This window comes from Mixophyes fleayi, chromosome 2, assembly GCF_038048845.1.
Source record: "Mixophyes fleayi isolate aMixFle1 chromosome 2, aMixFle1.hap1, whole genome shotgun sequence".
Taxonomy (NCBI): domain Eukaryota; kingdom Metazoa; phylum Chordata; class Amphibia; order Anura; family Limnodynastidae; genus Mixophyes; species Mixophyes fleayi.
This window is the reverse complement of record NC_134403.1, coordinates 11,298,185-11,321,705: the sequence shown is the minus strand read 5'-3', so window position 1 is coordinate 11,321,705 and position 23,521 is coordinate 11,298,185. Positions and strand designations below refer to the sequence as shown.

Below are 23,521 nucleotides of genomic sequence, written 5' to 3'. Positions count from 1 at the left end.
CAAGCATTTCTCTAACTTGCAAAAAAGTTGGTTGTTACGGAGTCGTGAGAGGACTTCTGCCACATGAAGGCGATGTGAGTGAAGGTCCTGGGAGAAGATCAAGATGTCATCCAGATATACCACGACACAATCATAGAGGAGGTCTCTGAAAATCTCGTTAACAAAGCTTTGGAACACTGCAGGGGCATTATATAAACCAAAGTGCATCACTAGGTATTCGTAGTGGCCGTCACGAGTGTTAAAAGCAGTTTTCCATTCATCACTGGCTTTAATTCTGATGAGGTTATAAGCTCCCCTAAGGTCTAGCTTTGTAAAGATCTTGGCCCCCTTTATACGATCAAACAATTCAGTGATGAGAGGAATGGGGTATCGGTTCTTAATTGTAATAGCGTTAATAACTCTGTAGTCAATACATGATCGAAGAGACCCATCCTTCTTTTTAACAAAAAAGAAACCGGCCCCAGCATGAGAGGACGAAGGTCTAATAAATCCACGTTGAAGATTCTCTTGGACATACTCAGACATGGCTCGAGTCTCTGGCAGTGATAAAGGATATACACGACCTCGCGTAGGGATTTGGTCAGGTAGAAGATCAATAGGACAATCCCATGCCCGGTGAGGAGGGAGATGTTCCGATCTGGCTTTGTCAAAGACATCCCGAAATGACAGATACTGACTTGGAAGGCAGCTGGGTTGAAGTTCAGACGAGATGCTAGTAGAGGCCAGAGGATGAACACGAGAAAGACAATTTTTAAAACAGTTTGAACTCCAAGATAAAACTTGAGAAGTGGTCCAATCCATCTAAGGAGAGTGTTGTTGGTGCAATGGTAATCCCAGAATGATAGGACTAGAAGAGGGTAAAACATGGAAGGATATCATCTCCTTATGTAATGCTCCTATTTGTAGAAGAATAGGCTGAGTGCATTTCTTAACGAGACCATTGGAAATCCATCAATTGCAGAAATAGATACAGAATGCTCTAGGAAGGATGTGGGCAAGGGCCCCTGAGACACGAGAGAAGAGGAGATAAAATTCCCAGCAGCTCCTGAATCCAATAAGGCATGAGAATGAATAGGACCTGAAGGACCATGTAATATGACTGGAAAAGAACATACTGTAGGCAATGATGATCGAGGAGAAGATTTAATATTGCCTAATTTGAGTTCCCCGGAACAAATTAGGCTTTGGCATTTCCCGATTTCTTGGGACACTTGAGAAGAATATGCCCTGGGTCGGCACAGTATATACACAATTTATTTTTAAATTTTCGGTTGCGCTCCTCCGGAGTCAAACGTGACTGTCCCAATTGCATCGGTTTTTCCTCAGGAGTTGGTGAGAAATAGCGAGCCAATGTCCTAGATACAGGACGAGAAGAACTATACTTTTCAGCGGCCCTTTCTCTGAAATGTAGATCCAGTTACACAAAGAAATTAGAGCATCTAAAGTAGCGGGTAGTTCCTGGGAAGCAAGGAAGTCCTTGATCTTATCCGATAAGCCGTGCCAAAAGGTAGCCACCAAACCGTCATTATTCCAACGTAATTCAGATGACGAGGTGTGAAAGGAGATAACATATTGAGCCACCGATCGTGACCCCTGACGGAGCCTAAGAATACTTGATGCTGCAGAAGTAACACGGCCAGGTTCATCAAAAATTCTCCGGAATGTGGCTATAAAGGCAGAGCTATCAGAAAGGAGAGGATCATCACGCTCCCAGAGAGGAGAGGCCCAGGCCTAAGCCTGGCCGGACAATAGCGATATTAAATAAGCAACTTTTATCCTTTGAGTAGGAAAATTCTGAGGTTGTAATTTGAATTGAATTGAACACTGAATAAGGAACCCTCTACAGACTTTAGGGTCACCATCAAACTTTGCAGGGGACGGAATCCAGAGGGTGGAATTAAAATTACTGGATAACTTAGGTACAGGAGGTTCCGATGGAGGAATGAGCGGAAGAAGTGAGGATATAGCGGATTGAATAGAGTCCACTCTAGAGGCCAATGCCCGGAAACATTGAAGGAGTTGGTGTTGAAGTTCATCCTGTTGTTCTACCTTATGGAGTAACAGCCGCAGAGTCTGTTTAGCCGACGTTTCACCAGGGGAGTCCATTGTGGCCTGTTGATACTGTCACGGTTTGGTATTCTGGACTCTTGGATCCACCCAACAGATGTTACCCCTAGCAGGGCGCGGAGTCTAACGGGCGAATGGTTTTCACCAGCGGTCACCGCAAGGTGACTTGGGTTTAGCGGCGTTCATCCGCAGGATGCGGTCCCTACCAGGGGTGTTGGGCAGAGTCCTGGGGGAGTGATAGTAACTGGTGTGGGGTAGGCACACTGGTAATGTCAGTTCTATACCCAGACAGCGAATAGACAACAGATGCAGGATAAAAGTATAATCAGCGATTTAATGATGATGTCACGGGCACTAGGAGTCTTTACCCAGGTATCACCAGATGATAGACTTACCAGAGCAGTATAGGTGGTAATATGGTACTCTGGTAGCGGGGTGATCACGGAACAGGAGACAGCGGATGATAAGAGACTGCTCGAGGAAAGTCTATGACTAGCAGCACTGGTAATAGGTAGATAACTGTACACGAGGAACTGGATGGACAAGGAAACGTGAGGGTAGTCAGTGGTCTGCGTATAGCAAGTTGTACCACTGCTATAGAGAGGAGGAATGTCCAGGAGTAACGAGGAGGTGATGAGAGTCAGCGGTCTGCGTATAGCAAGTTGTACCGCTGTCTGGGTGAAGGAATGGAATCCAGGTGAAGGTATCCGGGGAGTCAGTGGTCTGCGTTAGCAAGTTGTACCACTGCTACGTGAAAGGATACTGGAAACTGGTGACTCAGAAAACAGGGAACAGTGGTCTGTCTCTAGCAAGTTGTACCACTGAAATATATAAGTGAGGAGGAGCACGGGGAGATAAATGCAATGCAGAGTATACACGGGCACACTGAACTTGATCCCACGATTAAATGCACACAATAATAATAACTGAGCAGCACTGCACAAATATACAAAGTCACGAGAACTATCCAGGCTAAACGGTAACACAGTCTAATGATAGCAATAGTCTCAGTGGATAGGAAACTCCGGAGGAGAACAACTCAGTCCAGCTAGATATGCAATACACCAGCACAGTCAATGAGAAGTATGCATACCGTGGTTCAGGAGGGCAGGCTGTCAGAGAGAGGTGCAGGGATACCTGTACGGCTGGAGGCCGGCAGGATGCGAACTCCCAGGAGGATGGAAGCGGTAACCAAGTAGGTGCAGCGCACGGTAGGTAGACCAGCAAGGATGTAAACAATACTCAGGAAGCAGTAGTATATAGAACTGGACACCTGGAGAACACGGGAGAGTTGAGACGGTCTAGCTGAGATGAATGCAGCGGAGCATTGATCCGATGCAGACAGGCGAGTTGACACAAGCAGGAACGCTGTAGAAGCACGGAGACAGCGGATCGGCTGGCTGCAGACAGGATGAGTACTGGAGGGTTGCGATGAGCAGGACAAAGCAGATACACGGAGGCAGCGGATAGGAATCAGCTGGTGCAGTCGCGATGAAACACGGGAGAGTTGAGATGAGCAGGATACTGTAGAAGCACGGAGGCAGCGGATAGGAATCAGCTGGTGCAGTCACGATGAAACACGGGAGAGTTGAAGTGGTTTGGAGACTGTAGAAGCACGGAGGCAGCGGATAGGAATCAGCTGGTGCAGTCACGATGAAACACGGGAGAGTTGAAGTGGTTTGGAGACTGTAGAAGCACGGAGGCAGTGGATAGGAATCAGCTGGAGCAGGCACGATGAAACACAGGAGAGTTGAAGTGGTTTGGAGACTGTAGAAGCACGGAGGCAGCGGATAGGAATCAGCTGGTGCAGTCACGATGAAACACGGGAGAGTTGAAGTGGTTTGGAGACTGTAGAAGCACGGAGGCAGTGGATAGGAATCAGCTGGAGCAGGCACGATGAAACACAGGAGAGTTGAAGTGGTTTGGAAACTGTAGAAGCACGGAGGCAGCGGATAGGAATCAGCTGGTGCAGTCACGATGAAACACAGGAGAGTTGAAGTGGTTTGGAAACCACAAACGAACAACAGGAATCAGCAGGAGCTGAATACACGAGGAAACACAGGAACACCTTCAGAGGCTCATGGGGAATGAGACTCCAAGATCAAGCCACAAGGTATTGACCACAGGTGCTTTAAATAGGGAGTGTTGCCTGATCAGCCAATTAACTAAAAGGAACATGTACTGAAGGTTTGAAAGGGCTGCACATGCGCAGACCCTCAGGATGGTGGACGGCCACGGTTCCTAAACACACGAGAAGTAGCACTAACAGTCCTGTGAGTGACAGATGATTGGATGATCACAGAATAGTCTTGGTAAATTGGCACAAGGAACATAGGAACAGGGTGAGCAGTGCCACCGGCAATGTAGTATGAGTGAATACAATATAGCGGTATAATCAGTGTATTCAAATATAGCAATAGCAGGAACAGTCCAGCAATAAAGTGGAGATGGTAATGCAGCAGGTATATGAGACCACAATAAGGCAGCACAATACAGGAGGTACAAGTAACAGTACAGCCAGCAAGGAGTGGATAAGAACAATCATCTTAGATGATACGACCTGTAATACCACTGAGCCACCGAGACAAATGTGGAGTAGAAGATCTTGAGTGGTGCAGTCCGTGGAGGGGTAACACAGTAGAGTTAGATGTATCTTTAGCAGCACGGCCCGTGTAGTAGCAGCACAACGAAGATAAGTGTAGCTTAAGCGATCCAGCACGTGGAACTGCAATACAATGAAGGCAGGTGCAGCTTGAGTAGTGTAAACCGTGGAACAGCAACACAGTGGAGACAGGTGCAGCTTGAGCAGTATAGCCTGTGGAACAGCGACACAGTGGACACAGGTGCAACTTGAGCAGTATAGCCCGTGGAACAGCAACACAGCAGAGACTGGTGCAGCTTGGGCAGTATAGCTCTTGAACAGCAACACAGCAGAGGCACTGACGATCCAGGTGAGAGGACACAGAATAGGTAGAAACCTACTCAGACAGGTAACTTGATCAACAGGCCCAGAGGAAAGGGAGGAGGTGCCTTTTCAATTTTAGAGCTAGAACCAGGAACCAATAGGAATCTTGCCAGCAACAGACAGGTACTCAGTCTGCACATGTGCAGATCAAGACTAAGGGTTTGAGGGCTGCTAATGAGGCACAGGTGAATGTCTTAGTCTCTGTTTATGGAAGCCGAATGAGCGCCATGTGACAGAAAACCTCAGAAGTAGTGGTGCCACTAGCAGCAATGTAAAAAGGTGTTGAACCCCTCCAGGCTGAATTATGTGCAGGCTGCATGAAGCACCTGTATTGGTTAGAGGAGCAGGAGGCTGGATTACCTCCTGCCAGGGTATCTGTGTAAATCTGTATAAAAAGCACACTGTTTGACCATGTACTAGTATTATACCATCTGTACTTTCTGGATATCACTGGTACCTAGTGTGTAACTGTCCTTTTTAGGACTTCCTGCACTAATTAAACATCACTGCTTAAGGAACCTGATTTGATGCCTACTTACCTGCTGTAATTCCTGTGCACTACAGTTCAGACCCAATCTAATCCGTTATCTGGCTGTTCTGAGGTTGAACCTAGCGTCTAGTACTAACACTCTGCCCGCTACCTGCAGCTCTGGACAGTGTGATAGGCCAGAAGGAACCATCCACAGCAACCCTGATCTGAAGGCAAGAGGTCAGATGTCAGGTGTACCAGCCCAGGAGTACCAGCAAGGGGGTACACTAGCAACGAGAGTTACCCAGAAGGACGCAGTTCTGGGTGCCAGTGAAGGAGCCTAGTGGTGGTAGCAGCAAAAGCCCCTCCTACTGCGGTTAGAGGGCACATTTGGGAGAAAGAAAGGGGATGGTGGCAAGGCAAGCCCAGCCGATCCCCAGCAACACAACAGACAGGGTGCCATAGGAGGTCTATCCTGACACAGTAGCATTCTGCTTATTCTGTTTGGAGAGTGCATCATCCTCACTTGTCCCAAGTCCAGGTCCTACATTGCTGCTGCGTTTGTGCTGGATTTGCTCGTCTCATCCCTCGCCTCTTGGACATCATTTCCCATATGCCTAGTGTCTTGTGCCTGGCTCTGGACTTCTAATGTGACTATTATTTTTGGCTTCCTCTTGAGTTTCTGTTTGCTCCTGCGGTTCACCACCAGGGGGTAAATGTATAAACCTCCGGATTCTTCAACTCCGGCGAGTTCAGCGTCTTCAGCGCTTAAATTTAAAGCGGCGCTGCCTTGTAAAGGGAAGTTAAATGTATGAACCTCCGGATTCTTCAACTCCGGCGAGTTCAGCGTCTTCAGCGCTTAAATTTAAAGCGGCGCTGCTTTGTAAAGGGAAGTTTCCCTTTACAAGGCAGCGCCGCTTTAAATTTAAGCGCTGAAGACGCTGAACTCGCCGGAGTTGAAGAATCCGGAGGTTCATACATTTACCCCCAGTTCTATTGTTGTCTTGTGTTCTGCACAATTCCTCGGCCTTGTGTTTTGCTGCATGTTTCCTCTTTCTTGCATCTTGACTCTTGTTTTCATGTTTTTGTTCTAACACATTTAATAAACCTCTCAAATCGCATACTGTTATGTCAGACTGCTACATAATTATACATATAAAATAGGGGAAAAAATATAAACTAAATAAAAATATTAAAAAGTGGGTACAAATATTGGAGCAGAAGAACAAAATAAGTAATTATTCATTATTTTAATCCAGTGTTTCATTTAACCTATCCTGAAATAAGGTACATACATTATATATCCACCTCTCTCTGATATATTACTATGTTCAGTCTTGTGGGTTACTAGATGATGGAGGTTAGAGATTTCCTGCCTTAACCTATATTACGCTGGTTACTGCAGTACACAGTCTATGTGGACCTCAATCTGAAGCAATTTTGCCGCCAGCCTTAAGAAACTAACGTCATCTGAAAATGACATTAGCTTTACCTTTTCAGTAGGGTCCATTGCCCCCGGAGAGACTGCTCTGGATCCCTTGCCAAGGCCGCGTATGTGAAATAGCTACAGAGGGTCACGTCCTCCTTTCACTGGCAGCGTTAGGCTGCCGTTTACTCATATAGAGAGAGAGAGTTCACTGGGGTTCTGGCCAGGGCTCTTTCCGACTGAGCACGATGGGCAGGTGCACGGGTGCCCAGTGGGCAAGGGGGCCTGAGGCAGGACTCCTGAAAAAAAACGGAACAAAAAGAAAACTAAAAAACGTACCTTTTGCGTCATCATGTCCGTCATTCATATATATATATATAGGGGCCCCAGTGCACTGCTTTGCCCGGGTGCCCATAATGTTGTTAAGATGGCCTCGGCTCTGGCATGGTAGATAGCCTTGGTCAGGCGTGGGCTGGCAATTTCAGCCCAGGGGGCGCACAGGCTGCCGCATCCCGTGTCATGTGATGCGGCCGCCGGAAAAAATCGGCGATTTTGAATCTGGGGGGCGACCGGCCCTAACATCGGTGATTCTGAACCATTGCCCCCCGGCCCAGCCCATCCCTGGCCTTGGTGCTGCTATATGCAGCGATACAAAACAGGAGTTACTATCGCCCACTGGCCACCGATGGTGATTAGATCCCCAAGTATGACAGTTAATAAACTGCTTAGTCCTGTAAGATTCTGGACTAAAAAAAACTTACACGCAATGCAAGATGTTCAACCACAGGGATAACAGTGTGTGGGAGGTAGCAGGATCTTTGGGAGGAGGGAGATTTTCTTTTTTAAAACGACAAATAACAGCATCAAATAAAAACAATCAAGGTACAAATAACATACTGCCAAAGGTTAAACTAAACCAAAATAAAGTTTGTCACAGTTCAGTGTATGTAATGAAACTTTAAATGGCAATGTACAATACACAGAAAGGAAGACACATTCTGATACCTGGTTTTTAAAAAAGGGAGGAAAGATATTGGAGAAAGGAAAAAGAAAAAGTGGTAAGAGGATGAAACATGGAGATTCCCTCTCGGCCATGGTGCACAGTTAAGAAATGATCGCCCTGGATGAGCTTCCCCGTGTTGTGGTTTTGAGGTAAAAGAGAGGAGGTGGAAAATGCTTAAACTGAGTCCAGATGGCCCATATTATGGAGAGGAGGAGAGGCGTTCTTCAGCATGATAGTCATAAGCTCCATCTCGTATATATTCCAAATGTTTTTCCAAAGGGCTGCCAAGATTGTCAGGTCCTGGTTTTTCCAGGATCCTTCTATTAGACACGTGGCTGCACTTACTATATGTTTAATAAACTTCTTTTAATGTTTAAGGAGATCAGGAAAAGGATGAGGTAGTAAAGTGTATTTCAGTAGGAACGGAACATGACGTGGCTTATACTTACAATATTGTTTTGAAACCTCAGTCCAAAATTTCTGTATAACCAGACATAGCATGTGGAGGATACAGTCTCCTGACAGCCTCTTCAACATGAAATAGACATATCTTATGGAATCTAGTCGGGACAAGGTAACACCAGTATAGAAGCTTGTAGGCGATTTCACCACACCCATCCACATGTCCGACCTATCTTCTGCTTCCAGGACCTCAGTTACATCCCAGTTGACTCATGAGGGATTTTTTTTCTCAAACTAGCATTGAATGGATAATAACGAGAGGATATGAGGCATCTGGATGAGTCGTTGCTCAAACTATGACGTTCCAAGGAGGATAGTGGCCTAGCAGAAGTCTGAAAGTGCTTGTGGTGGTGTAGTGGGTAGCACTTTTGCCTCACAGCGCTGGGGTCATGAGTTCAATTCCCGACCATAGCTTTATCTGTGAGGAGTTTGTATGTTCTCCCTGTGTTTGTGTGGGCTTCCTCCGGGTGCTCCGGTTTCCTCCCACACGCCAAAAACATACTTGTAGGCTAATTAGCTGCTATCAAAAAAACAATTGACCCTAGTCTGTCTGTCTGTGTGTGTGTGTCTGTTAGGGGAATTTAGACTGTAAGTTCCAATGGGGCAGGGACTGATGTGAATGAGTTCTCTGTACAGCGCTGCGGAATCAGTGGCGCTATATAAATAAATGGTGATGATGATGTAAAAATTGATGGAAAGTTGTAGTGCTGCAGTATGTAGCACTTACCCTCGTGTATCAAACTCCCATTGTCCCATAGATTGTAAGCTTGAGAGCAGGGTCCTCTTATCTCTCTGTCTGTAATACCCAGTATTGTTTTATTACTGTGTTTGTTTTCAATTGTAAAACACTACAGAATATGCTGGCGCTATATAAATAAATGATGATGATGATGAAGTGGGAGATTTTAGGTCACTTAGAGAATTGCAAATGTTGGTAACATTCCTACTTTGTTTAGGTCATTGAGAAATCTAATGCTTTCCCTAGTCCAGTCTGGGAGCGCATTAGTCGTGAGAAAATCTAGGTTATGCCAGAACGATGTAAGGGAAGATAAAGGGAGCTAGGTCATAAAGTCTATTACCGTGTGATCAGATTGCAAGAAATAGGTCAGTTACTGGGTGGAGAAGATCCTCTGGAGGTTAACAGGAGCAGGGCAGCCACATGATAGTCAATGTCAATGAACAAAGTGCAAATTTAATGTCTACTCAGACTCGGACCCAGGGTGAGAGTGCCTCTGTATACACTGTGATAACTGAGCAGCATAAAGTATATATTATATACTATAAAATATATATATTAATATAACATACCCTCTCAACATTTAAAATCACGAAATCAGGACAAAATATGCCCCACCCCCATTCAGATCGTACTCCACCCACAAGTACTCGGATTTATGTAACCCCTTCTACAGCCCATGAATCCAGATGTCATACCAAAATAGCGACTGTTGGGAGGTATGCACTACGACTCCAGTTATCATAGAACGCTTAAAGCACATGTGATGCAGACACACTCTAACATGCTATATCGAGACTCACATATCTATAGAGACATGCAACTCAAAACAACTGCGTAACAGCACAATTTGTGTAGCACAATTTTTACGAGTATGTTTTGGAGATAAGAAGCTGCTAATAAGATGAAGATAAAAAGTGAATTTATATTGCGGTACTGATTGCTTAGATGGCGTTACGGAGAAGTGAGTTTATTTCACAATCTATATTTAGGCCAGCTGGAATCCCCTATAGCTGCCGAGAAATATATCGGGCGGTCGCATTATGGGGATTAGATAACTGATAAACTGTGGAATATGGAGGCGCTAAATTAACAACTACAATAATAATATACCTCCCAAGTGTCGCGATTCTGGTGGGATAGTCTTGATTCATGGACTTCAAAAGGAACGGATCTTGCACCAAAGTGGGCGGAATTCTGTCCAAAATTCTGTTTCTGGGTGGATTGGGGGTGGGGTTTATTTTACCCCTATTTTACACAAACTTGCCTACTTTTGGCAAGTTGTATCCGGGAGAGGAACATGTCTAGAGGGTGGCAGGTGGCGGGGCGCAGCCAAACGCGGCATTTTGGCCCTGTCCCCGCAACAAATATGTCGTTTTGTCGCGGGGGCGGGGCCAAAATGACGCGATTCACCGCGAATCGCGTCATTTTACCCTCACAATTGCGGGAGACTTGCCAGCTCTCCAGGGAGTCCGTGAGACCGACCCGAATTTCGGGAGTCTCCTGGACATTCCGGGAGAGTTGGCAAGTATGAGTTTACATATCTAAATGTTGGGAGATATGATGACGATAATAATAATAATAATAATAATAATAATAATAAAAATTAGCTGAGTGCATTAAAACTGATTCTTATATTACTTCCTGGTCTTCAGTTTACAAATAGTGAAAAATGTGTGTTCAGCGCACAAAGACCGGTGAGTGGGCGTTCACCGTGACAAGTCGCCGTGCACCGTGACAAGTCAGCGTACACTGTGACAAGTCGGCGCAGGGGCAGACATAAGAAAGCACTGTAGCTGCTGAATGGAAGAATTATAACATATGTAATATTCCACCAATGCGCCGACAGTGATCCGTACTGTGCAATCAGATGCCAGCTTTCAGCACAGAAACTATACTAGGCAGATAAACACTGATTGCTGATTGGTTGTTCTGGCTCAGTGTAAATTAGAATAGAAGTGATATTAATAAATGTATCAGTGTAGAAATTATGTTGCTATACAGGGAAGTCCCCAATCCCTGGAGTGCGCCATTTTTCCGGTGACCAAGCACATGTACAGCCTGCAGAACACCACCTCCGGGCGGAGGGGAGGGGGGGGCGCTGTCCTTATATAGCTGATGACGCGCTCTCCTCACTGTCCTCTCTATGGTACTAACACCGATGCAGCGAGTACTGCGGGTCCTCCAGCACCGGGTAGAGCGCTGTAACCCCTACAGCTGCTCTCTCTACTCTCCCGCCTCTCTATGACACTAACAACGACGCAGCGAGTAATGTGGGTCCTCCACCACTAGGTGGAGAGTATTCCTCACACAGCCGCTCTCTCTCCTTTCCCTCCTCTCTATAGTTATAACACATGGGCAGGCAGAGGAGACTAAGCAAGTGAGCAGTAAGTGCTGTAAAGTAGCAAATAATGTTATACTGATACAATGTAACTGTAATAATGTTAAACTGATACAATGTGACTGTAATACTATTATACTTATATAATGTGCTGGTAGTAATGGTACAATGTAAATGTAATAACATTGATACAAAACAACTGTAATACAATGTAACTGCTATAATCCAAAAACAAACTTATAGGCTAATTGGCTGCTAACAACATTGACCCTAGTCTGTCTGTGTTAGAGAGTTTAGACTGTAAGCCCCAATGGGGCAGGGACTGATGTGAGTTCTCTGTACAGCGCTGCGGAATTAGTGGTGATATATAAATAAATGGTAATAATAATGATACAACTAAGTTATGTTAGGATACACTGTAACTGTAATAATACAATGTAACTAATAATTCCACAGAAAATTAATGCTCAGTGATCAATTTATCAGTGTCTACCCCCTACAGGGTGTTATCACCCATAATTACATAGGTTGAGGTATTATGGGGCTAAAGGATTAAGGTCCATATTGTAGTATATTGTAATTTTGCTTATTTACGGACTGAGGATGCTGTGCATTAATATTCGTCCCATGGGTGGAGACTGTTCGAGAGGTGATACATAATATTAATAAATAACAAGAATGTGGTTACAATTGCCCCATGTAGATTATTACACGTCAGTCCATCGGCCATGTTTGATACGTGTGACTGGAATGATAACATTGAGGCTCAGGCGCTGACGGAGAGTCTGGTGACGGCGCATAAGAGGAAATCTGACGCTGACGCAAAAGAAAAGGTGAGAGCACAGAGCCGCCTGGGGGGGGGGGTATTAACAGCCCCCTCTTAGTAATTACTTTGTCAAAGCTCTGTATTACACATATTACTGTAACCATAATTACAGATGGACTTCAAGGAATGTTGTAGGACTTCTGGGTAATATGCTCAGCAAGGTGCATCTAAACTCACTGTATGTTATATGATATTACAAGTCACCCTGACAGGCTGGATATAATGTCAGGGCTGCTCCTATGTGTGTCACAGAGATATCCCTCCTAGTGGGACTCGCTAGGTAGATAAATGACACTTCTGAGGCTCCAATCATTATCCAGTCAGTAAGGTCCAGGAGGAGATTGTCAGAGTAATATTACAATATACCTTTGTACTATAAAGTCCTGTTATTTAACCCTAGAGGCCACCACGGAATCCCAGCCTCTGCTCCGACATCGCCGCAGTCTACAGCCAGTGGTGGGTGAGTGGGGGCAGGTGAAAGTATCTCATGGTGCTCAGCGGCCAGTAAGATACATCTAGATACGTGGATAGCCTTGACACTTTGTAATGAAGGGTTAATATGTAAAATAACTGTGTAATAGGAGAGTTGTGATGTCAGTCATTATTATAATGAATGTGTTCTATTGTGTGATATGTTATAGAAGATTATCTGCCCTCTCGCCCTCCAGGGGGCGACTAGTAGGAAGAAGAGGTTGAAGAGGAATCGACAACTTCTGGAGGTTCTAAATACACTGAAGACCTCCAGTGACCCCGACCTCCAGCCTCCTCTGGACCTCAAGCCCCCCAAAAAACAGAAGAAAACATTCCCAGGTCTGTTTCCCTCCCCCATCCTGTCACTATATAGTGTTATTATTGTGTACGGTGGGGGGATTTAGTTCTTGGCTAAGCAGTTACTTAATAAGGGTCCAAGGACATTTTTTATATTTTTAAACAATTATATCAATAATATTTCATAAATATTGGAAAATGCCATGTGACAACCCAGAACCAATCAGGAGCCTGGGCAGTATCACTGCAACAAATTCAGATCCGGTTGTGTTGCCTAATAACGGGATTGGTGGCGTTACATGTCGTCCCATATCACTGTGACAGCGTCTGGCCACGTACACATACAAAATAACAAGTGTTTTATTGTTATATGTGTCCCCAGGTGGTTGGTAGGAGCTCACGTACAGGGCAATTTAGGGACAATTTGATTATTATTATTATTATTCAGGAGCATTGGCTGTATGTGAGATTATTGGACTATTAGTATTCAGGAGAATGTCTGTAGCTGATATCACAGTATTAATACTCAAGAGCATCATCCTCATCAACATTTATTCAGCAAATTCAGTAGAGCTTTACAATTGGGAACAAACACAAAAATAAAACAATACTGGGTAATTGAGACAGACAGAGGGGTGAGAAGGCGCTGCATGCAAGCTTACAATCTTGGGAGTTTGATACATGAGGGCAAGTTCCATACATTGTATACTGGTCCAGCCAGAATGCAGAATTAAAGAGCGCCTAGTGGGCCATATGATCCAGTCACACAGAAAAATTGGTCTGGAGTGTTGTAGTTTTGTATGAACTGTGTAAAGGGTGGTTGAGGAATATTATAAGCTTGCCTGAAGAGATGGGTTTTCAGACAACGCTAGAAGGTTTAAAGACCAGAGAAAAGTCTTATTGTGCGAGGGAGGGAATTCCATAGAGTGGGTGCAGCCCGAAAAAAGTCCTGTAACCGGGAATGGGAGCAGGTAATGAGAGTGGAATAGAGACGCAGATCATGTGCAGAACAGAGGTGTCGAGTTGGGAAATATTTTGAGACAAGGAAGTGATGTATGTTGGTGCAGTTTTGTTTATGGCCTTGTATGTTAGTAGAAATTATATTGGATAGAGCAAATAATCTCAACCTGTCCGGGGGTACAAAAGTAAAACCATCCACATTTGTTTTTCATCTTTCTCCACCATTCCTCCATAGAACTCAATTCAACAAAGGCTCCGCCCCCTGAGACCCTCGACACAGAGTCTCCGCCCCCCGAGGCCCTCAGCACAGACTCAGGAGATCGTCTCAGCCGCCAACAGTGGAGAAACAGACTGAAGAACAGGAGGAGAAATCGGAACAAGTTTAAGATACTTCCAGAATCAGCTGGAAGATTGGAGGAACGTGACCAGGATGAGACGAAGGGGCGAGGAGATACTCTGTTATCTGGGGCTCAGAGAGAAGAGGAAACTGAAGGGGTTGGAATCGGGACAGATAAAGCAGGAGACGTTTCGTCTCTTCCTGGAAACAGGGGTTCCAGAAACAAAGGGAGGGTCCAGAAGGAACCACTCCAGAGAAAGGATGGTATGTGGGCCCCTGGAGATGCTAAGTGTGGAGGTGGTGACCCAGCTCCTCACCACGTGACTCCTATAGAGAAAGCCAGATTGCAGAAGCTGAAGAAAATGATGCAACGAGATAACACCAGGGGAAACTTGAATGACAATGTTAAAGTCATTGATGTGGAGGAGCCAGATAATAATGACCTAGGCAAACAAGGACCGGACACATTGCGTGCTCGTATGGAGCACCGGCTGAATTCTGCTCGGTTTCGGTACATTAATCAGCAGCTGTACACATCGGAGAGTCGGGATGCCCTGAGTCTCTTCCAGAGTGACCCAGAGGCCTTCAACATTTATCACACGGGCTTCTTGCAACAGGTCCAGCGGTGGCCGGTCAACCCCATCACAGAGATCATCAAGTTCATCAAGAACAGGTCTGTCCTGGGATAATGTGTAGGTTGTGGGTCGGGAATGATGATGAAAGGGGGATGAATGATTGGTGGAGGATTATGATGAGAGGGGTTAATGAAGGATGACGATGATGACTTCTCCTTACTGATGGGAGATTACATTTTTAATGATGAATGCCAGCCTTTTAAAAGTAAAACTTATTCCTGGGTGTATCGTAATGAGTGGTCCTGAGCACGGGTGTAATGAGTGGTAACATCTCAGGTCTGGACCTTTTGCTGATAGCGCTGCAATGCTTTATATACAAATAATTTTTATCACCATATTTAATGTACAGTAAACATTTTTTTCTGTCCTTATGTAATATTTCTTAACAGACAGAAAAAAATTCCATCTGCACTGGCTATGTGCTCATCCATGGGAAATAAGTATTCTTATACATGTTGCAAATGCTCTCCAATTTCCACCCAGTTTTAGTTGACTGCATTTGCTGGAAACCCTTAAAGACTTAGGGCTAGATTTACTGAACTGTGGGTTTGAAAAAGTGGAGATGTTGCCTATAGCAACCAATCAGATTCTAGCTGTCATTTTGTAGAATGTACTAAATAAATGACCACTAGATTCTGATTGGTTACTATAGTTATATACCCCTTAAATTCCAGCTGAATGAAAAGAAAGAAAGGACTGTAATCTATAGGGGCGATCCACATGTCAAATGTGAAACCATCATTGTTTCTCATTAAAACATTGTCCATCAATTATTTAATGTCTCTTATCTGTAAACAACAGCACATTGTGATATAGGGACAAATTTGTGTGAAAAGTGCTAATGAAATTGCAAAGATGGCTGCTGCCTTTTCTTATTCAGATATTTATATACAGCTTGTGTCTGATAAGATTCATATTTAAAGGTTCCCATCAAATAAATGGATCCTATATAGGTGTCTGCAGTGAATGTTGTAGCTTTTATCACCTTTATGATCTTATAATAGTGATAATGTTTAAGGATTTATATATCTTTGGGTTTTGGAGCAACAAATCAAAACTATGCTAATATAACTAGTTTAGTGTGTTCCATATATTTTGGAAACTGACTGATCTCATACGATGTGAAGATGCCGGTGTATATATAGAACTTAGATGTGTAATAACTTTGCCAGTATAAACGTTTTTGGATATTTAGAAGCCTCTGCTTCCAGGTAGAGTCGGGTGCCATATAATCTGGAAGCACATTATAGACATTAAATAACTGATGTGTAATATTTTATTAAGAAACAGCAAAGGTCTCACATTTGAATGTGTCTGGTACATCCATGGACTGCCCCTAAAAATTACACTTCTTTCTTTCTTTTCCTCGAGCTTACACAATATTGAGACTAAAGTATCGGGTTTCACTCTCGTTGTCTCCTAGATCCTCCTCCCTGGTGCTGGCGGATTTTGGCTGCGGAGACGCTCTGCTAGCGCGCAGTGTGCGGAATAAGGTTCATTCCTTTGACCTGGTGGCTCTGAATGATCACGTGACCGTGTGTGACATAGCTGAGGTATGACTGCGTCATGTATACATCACTCGGTGTCGCCCTGAGAGGGGAGGTCACCCGGGACCCCTTCTCCAGGTTACTGAGTAAGACATAGGGTGACAATATGGGGAACTCGGTAATGTCGCCATTTCTGCCTCTGGAGAGGTCTTTAGGAAAGAGAACTGCCAGTTACGTAACAGATTTTATAGTGTCCCCAACTATCCGGCACCCATTACTTGCAGCCATTTTTCCCGGGGCTCTGCTGGTTCTCTAGATTGAAGCTTGTGGTTGGTCCTCACTCTCACATCTGTCACTCCCCTTCCTGGTTTTCTTCCGGGGCCCTAAGAGGAACAGTGGAGCTCTGTGATGAACAGCGACTGGGTAACGAGGGATAACTCTTCAGCCTCAGCTTCCTCCTGTTCTAAGATTATATACGTTACTATTGCATGCTCTTGTCACTTTATTTCATCAGGGACAAGTAAAGTAAATAAAGCAAATTACATGCATGAAATAAATAGAATTAAAGAGAAAGTAAAATCTATGTAGATTCGCTCCCTATTATCCCCACACTTCCCTGATGTCTTATTACAGCTTTATTCTGTGGTTTTATATCTGTTACTGGCTCTGCCAGGCCACCGTATGTGGTATTGTCTTCACCTATCCTTAGAGGACCAACGTCCCCATGTAGACAGCGCAGAACCCCACACGATACACCGTGCACAGTGTCACTGATTCTCCAGCCAGATTTTTACTAATCTGACCATAATCATTAGCCTAATAATCCTAATTCACAATCCTTACCTTTCCCATAATCCTTACCTCAGCCATGACCCTTATATAACCTTTCCCATAATCCTTACCGCAGCCATGACCCTTATATAACCTTTCCCATAATCCTTACCTCAGCTATGACCCTTATATAACCTTTCCCATAATCCTTACCTCAGCCATGACCCTTATATAACCTTTCCCATAATCCTTACCTCAGCCATGACCCTTACATAACCTTTCCCACAATCCTTACCTCAGCCATGACCCTTATATAACCTTTCCCATAATCCTTACCTCAGCTATGACCCTTATATAACCTTTCCCATAATCCTTACCTCAGCCATGACCCTTATATAACCTTTCCCATAATCCTTACCTCAGCTATGACCCTTATATAACCTTTCCCATAATCCTTACCTCAGCTATGACCCTTATATAACCTTTCCCATAATCCTTACCTCAGCCATGACCCTTACATAACCTTTCCCCCATACCCTTACCTCAGCCATGACCCTTACATAACCTTTCCCATACCCTTACCTCAGCCATGACCCTTATATAACCTTTCCCATAATTCTTATCTCAGCCATGACCCTTATGTAACCTTTCCCATAATCCTCTCCTCAGCCATGACCCTTATATAACCTTTCCCATAATCCTTACCTCAGCCATGACCCTTATATAACCTTTCCCATAATCCTCACCTCAGCTATGACCCTTATATAACCTTTCCCATAATCCTCACCTCAGCCATGACCCTTATATAACCTTTCCCATAATCCTTACCTCAGCCATGACCCTTATATAACCTTTCCCATAATCCTTACCTCAGCTATGACCCTTATATAACCTTTCCCATAATCCTTACCTCAGCCATGACCCTTACATAACCTTTCCCATACCCTTACCTCAGCCATGACCCTTACATAACCTTTCCCCCATACCCTTACCTCAGCCATGACCCTTACATAACCTTTCCCATACCCTTACCTCAGCCATGACCCTTATATAACCTTTCCCATAATTCTTATCTCAGCCATGACCCTTATGTAACCTTTCCCATAATCCTCACCTCAGCTATGACCCTTATATAACCTTTCCCATAATCCTCACCTCAACCATGACCCTTATATAACCTTTCCCATAATCCTCTCCTCAGCCATGACCCTTATATAACCTTTCCCATAATCCTTACCTCAAATCATGACCCTTATATAACCTTTCCCATAATCCTTACCTCAGCCATGACCCTTATATAACCTTTCCCATAATCCTCACCTCAGCTATGACCCTTATATAACCTTTCCCATAATCCTCACCTCAACCATGACCCTTATATAACCTTTCCCATAATCCTCTCCTCAGCCATGACCCTTATATAACCTTTCCCATAATCCTTACCTCAAATCATGACCCTTATATAACCTTTCCCATAATCCTTACCTCAACCATGACCCTTATATAACCTTTCCCATAATTCTTATCTCAGCCATGACCCTTATGTAACCTTTCCCATAATCCTCACCTCAGCTATGACCCTTATATAACCTTTCCCATAATCCTCACCTCAACCATGACCCTTATATAACCTTTCCCATAATCCTCTCCTCAGCCATGACCCTTATATAACCTTTCCCATAATCCTTACCTCAAATCATGACCCTTATATAACCTTTCCCATAATCCTTACCTCAGCCATGACCCTTATATAACCTTTCCCATAATCCTCACCTCAGCTATGACCCTTATATAACCTTTCCCATAATCCTCACCTCAACCATGACCCTTATATAACCTTTCCCATAATCCTCTCCTCAGCCATGACCCTTATATAACCTTTCCCATAATCCTTACCTCAAATCATGACCCTTATATAACCTTTCCCATAATTCTTATCTCAGCCATGACCCTTATGTAACCTTTCCCATAATCCTCACCTCAGCTATGACCCTTATATAACCTTTCCCATAATCCTCACCTCAACCATGACCCTTATATAACCTTTCCCATAATCCTCTCCTCAGCCATGACCCTTATATAACCTTTCCCATAATCCTTACCTCAAATCATGACCCTTATATAACCTTTCCCATAATCCTTACCTCAAATCATGACCCTTATATAACCTTTCCCATAATCCTCACCTCAACCATGACCCTTATATAACCTTTCCCATAATCCTTACCTCAACCATGACCCTTATATAACCCTTCCCATAATCCTTACCTCAGCCATGACCCTTACATAACCTTTCCCATAATCCTTACCTCAGCCATGACCCTTATATAACCTTTCCCATAATCCTTACCTCATCTCTTACCATAAATCTTTCCTGGACCATAATGTAATAATAACACCACTGTAACCATTCCCCTAATAATTGCCCCTGAGGATAGAAAGAGACCTGACGCTCCTCTCCCTGACAATCAGAATATTATAAGACATCTGAGGAATATGTCACATAGGCTCCATTTCAAATCGGTTTTATCTGCGTGCAGTTCGTATGTTCTCTGCATGTCCATGTTGGTTGATAATAGTGTTTATAAACCCAGTATTACCCCCAAGGTTGTACAGAAGATATGGGACGGAGTCATCCTAATCTCACTCTCTATGTGACGTCCAGGTTCCGCTCTCCGATGAGACCATCGATATCGCTGTGTTCTGTCTGTCGCTGATGGGGAAGAATCTCGCTGAATTCCTACAAGAGGCAAATCGAGTACTGAAGACAGGGTAAGTGTGCATACAGTTAGACAGTCAGTCACTCTGATTCCTCTCTCTCAGGGGAACGTTACTAGTGGCCAAGGTGAGCAGTCTCTGATACAGTTAGACAGTCAGTCACTCTGATTCCTCTCTCTCAGGGGAACGTTACTAGTGGCCAAGGTGAGCAGTCTCTGATACAATTAGACAGTCAGTGACTCTCTGATTCCTCTCTCTCAGGGGAACGTTACTAGTGGCCGAGGTGAGCAGTCTCTGATACAGTTAGACAGTCAGTGACACTCTCTGATTCCTCTCTCTCAGGGGAACGTTACTAGTGGCCGAGGTGAGCAGTCTCTGATACAGTTAGACAGTGACTCTCTGATTCCTCTCTCTCAGGGGAACGTTACTAGTGGCCGAGGTGAGCAGTCTCTGATACAGTTAGACAGTGACTCTCTGATTCCTCTCTCTCAGGGGAACGTTACTAGTGGCCGAGGTGAGCAGTCTCTGATACAATTAGACAGTCAGTGACTCTCTGATTCCTCTCTCTCAGGGGAACGTTACTAGTGGCCAAGGTGAGCAGTCTCTGATACAGTTAGACAGTCAGTGACACTCTCTGATTCCTCTCTCTCAGGGGAACGTTACTAGTGGCCGAGGTGAGCAGTCTCTGATACAGTTAGACAGTGACTCTCTGATTCCTCTCTCTTAGGGGAACGTTACTAGTGGCCGAGGTGAGCAGTCTCTGATACAGTTAGACAGTGACTCTCTGATTCCTCTCTCTCAGGGGAACGTTACTAGTGGCCGAGGTGAGCAGTCTCTGATACAGTTAGACAGTGACTCTCTGATTCCTCTCTCTTAGGGGAACGTTACTAGTGGCCGAGGTGAGCAGTTTCTGATACAGTTAGACAGTGACTCTCTGATTCCTCTCTCTCAGGGGAACGTTACTAGTGGCCGAGGTGAGCAGTCTCTGATACAGTTAGACAGTGACTCTCTGATTCCTCTCTCTTAGGGGAACGTTACTAGTGGCCGAGGTGAGCAGTCTCTGATACAATTAGACAGTCAGTGACACTCTCTGATTCCTCTCTCTTAGGGGAACGTTACTAGTGGCCGAGGTGAGCAGTCTCTGATACAGTTAGACAGTGACTCTCTGATTCCTCTCTCTTAGGGGAACGTTACTAGTGGCCAAGGTGAGCAGTCTCTGATACAGTTAGACAGTCAGTGACACTCTCTGATTCCTCTCTCTCAGGGGAACGTTACTAGTGGCCGAGGTGAGCAGTCTCTGATACAGTTAGACAGTGACTCTCTGATTCCTCTCTCTTAGGGGAACGTTACTAGTGGCCGAGGTGAGCAGTCTCTGATACAGTTAGACAGTCAGTGACTCTCTGATTCCTCTCTCTCAGGGGAACGTTACTAGTGGCCGAGGTGAGCAGCCGTTTTGACGACGTCAGACAGTTCCTTAACGCAATGTCGCTGTTGGGTTTCAGGAACGTTTCCAAGGTAATAAGAACACGTCATTACTTTGACACGTGCTAGCTAATCATACTACTAGTTCTAGGTGGTTAGTAGAGTATTAGTCCTGGTTGTAATAACTAGACGTTATTCTCTCTGTCCCCCCAGAATACAGACAGTCATTATTTCTTCACGTTTGAGTTCAGTAAGACCGGTTCTTCCCGAGACGCGTCCCGACATCCTGGGCTACAGCTGAAACCATGTCTATATAAGAAGAGGTGATGGCCTTGGGGGACCCATAAGTGACAGAGACCCCTGTATAAATAAATCGTATTCCCTGTGACCACCGTGCATCCAGTACATCGCTCCTATAACCTGCAGTTACCCAAAAGAAAGGGGGATATCCTAATAAATTGGGTAAATTAAAGGTCGGTCATAGGTGAAGGATTAGGACATTGGCTCCGGCTGTTATAAGAAAGTGATACAGTGTAAAAATCTGTTTCATTTTATTGGTGTTTCTTTAGAAGATCATTAAATTAGATTTTATTCTGAAAAAGTGGGGATGGTTTTTTTTTTGTTTTTTTTTAAATTCTTTATTTAAAGAGTACACAACAGGAAAAATACAATCAACACGCTTAACATAAAAATATTAAAATTCAGGATGTCTCCTCTATGTTTTATATTTTTATATCGGTGGGGAGGGGGAAGGAGGGGTGGGAGGTAGAAAGGCACAAGTACTGTTAACAATATTGCTAATAAGTAAATAAGCAGCAAACTTGGAACATTGCTGGGAAAAGCTAAACCACACATGGGAGATGTTTTTAAGTTATTGTTAAAAGATCAGTCTTTTGTAATGGCGCCTGCTTTGCTTACATATTATTGCTGTTTTTTTGTTTTTTCTAGAAATATAAACTTCTCCTTGTGTTGCCTATTTTCATGTGATTTTGTAGTTTGTATCCAAACTAGAGATATACATTTTTCCTCTATAGTATGAAGCGCATGTGGCACCATTGTAATGACGATTATCTTTGTCTTGTACGACTCTTCTTATAGAATATCGCTTAAATTCTCCATCACACCTTTATCCTCATAGCACTGACCGATGCATATAAATATAGATGTAATATGTTTCCCAAACCAGCCTATAAGGAACACTCAACTAACGGGCTAGGGTTTCCTTTTTATCTCAAACCTGGAGGCACCAGTGCTTTCACCTGTACTCTTTCCAAGATCATCAGGGACATTTACCTTATCCGTAGAGATCTTTCTGCTGCATCATCCAGGACATTTACCTTATCCGTAGAGATCTCATTCTCTGCATCATCCGGGACAATTTCCTGCTCTGTTCCGATCTCTTACTGAAAAAATGGCCCTGCAAATATGTACTGAAGAATCTTATCTGGGACATGTCTCTTTTCTAACCACCTTATAGAGATATATATAGATAGACTGCTGGTGTAGTATGAAATTAATTCAGAAAACAAAGTGCAGAAAATGTTTTATTTCAGGCACAGTTTAATCTCTGATGTCAGAGTAGACTGACAGCATGCACTCTGCGCTGGCTCCACACAGAAGGGGGGATATTAGTGGGAAGTGGTAAGAACAATACTGGTGGCACCTGATGCTGAGAGTGGCCCTCAGGGGCCTCAAATGAATACACAGGGCAGAGATAATGAGAGGTGACAGGGCGCCGGCACATGGCCTCGTCTGGCACAGCCGAGATGGACACCACTGGAAGGGTGCAGAGCTTGGGGGATAGAGTCTCTTGTAGTAATGCCTGTCTAGTGTCCCAGAGGGCGTGCTTCAAATGTATTCCAGTCACTGCAATTCCCACATGGCCCTCAGGAGGCGCTGTTCTGTCTGATACCTGCCAATCAAAAGCAAAGATAAGAAAAGATAGTCAAAAAACATATATAGATAAAAACAAGTTTCGAGGATGTCTGACACAAACAATGACATGCAGCCATCTGCTCTGGGGATCTCATCCACAAAAATCCCAATATGAACCCCAAAAAAAATCCTGTTCTTTCTTTATGATAGTGTGACCCTCCGTATAAATCCTGTGTAACATGCAAAGAAAGAA

General features: G+C 44.2%; 2 protein-coding genes across 4 annotated transcripts in view; one reads left to right on the top strand and one right to left on the bottom strand.

Moving 5' to 3' along the window:
- The first annotated feature begins 11,270 nt into the window (after positions 1–11,270).
- Positions 11,271–22,367, top strand: RRP8 (ribosomal RNA processing 8). 3 transcript variants are annotated; one of them, XM_075198471.1, is made up of 8 exons: positions 11,272–11,515; positions 12,173–12,302; positions 12,964–13,105; positions 14,259–15,033; positions 16,419–16,548; positions 19,919–20,025; positions 21,390–21,486; positions 21,607–22,367. In XM_075198471.1, exons 2-8 carry the CDS (start codon positions 12,198–12,200, stop codon positions 21,718–21,720), a joined length of 1,470 nt encoding a protein of 489 aa, XP_075054572.1. In that variant the 5' UTR covers positions 11,272–11,515; positions 12,173–12,197; the 3' UTR covers positions 21,721–22,367. The 3 variants fall into 3 exon arrangements, with proteins under 3 accessions (XP_075054573.1, XP_075054574.1, XP_075054572.1); XM_075198472.1 differs by lacking the exons at positions 21,390–21,486; positions 21,607–22,367 and adding an exon at positions 20,233–20,284 and having other exon boundaries at positions 11,271–11,515; XM_075198473.1 differs by lacking the exons at positions 21,390–21,486; positions 21,607–22,367 and adding an exon at positions 20,077–20,197 and having other exon boundaries at positions 11,271–11,515.
- Positions 22,368–22,932: 565 nt separating this feature from the next.
- DNHD1 (dynein heavy chain domain 1) overlaps positions 22,933–23,521 on the bottom strand; it is a 74,236-nt gene continuing 73,647 nt past the window's right edge. Inside the window, exon 42 of the mRNA XM_075197629.1 lies at positions 22,933–23,305. Coding sequence (XP_075053730.1) covers positions 22,967–23,305 — 339 coding nt within the window. The 3' untranslated portion in view covers positions 22,933–22,966. The remainder of the gene's footprint in view (positions 23,306–23,521) is intronic.

Excerpts from the sequence above, each read along its gene's own strand:
- RRP8 (XM_075198471.1), top strand. The coding sequence starts at position 12,198 with ATGTTTGATACGTGTGACTGGAATGATAACATTGAGGCTCAGGCGCTG. Across the intron at positions 16,549-19,918 it reads CCGTGTGTGACATAGCTGAG|GTTCCGCTCTCCGATGAGAC; the intron begins GTATGACTGCGT and ends TGTGACGTCCAG. Across the intron at positions 20,026-21,389 it reads AATCGAGTACTGAAGACAGG|GGGAACGTTACTAGTGGCCG; the intron begins GTAAGTGTGCAT and ends CCTCTCTCTCAG.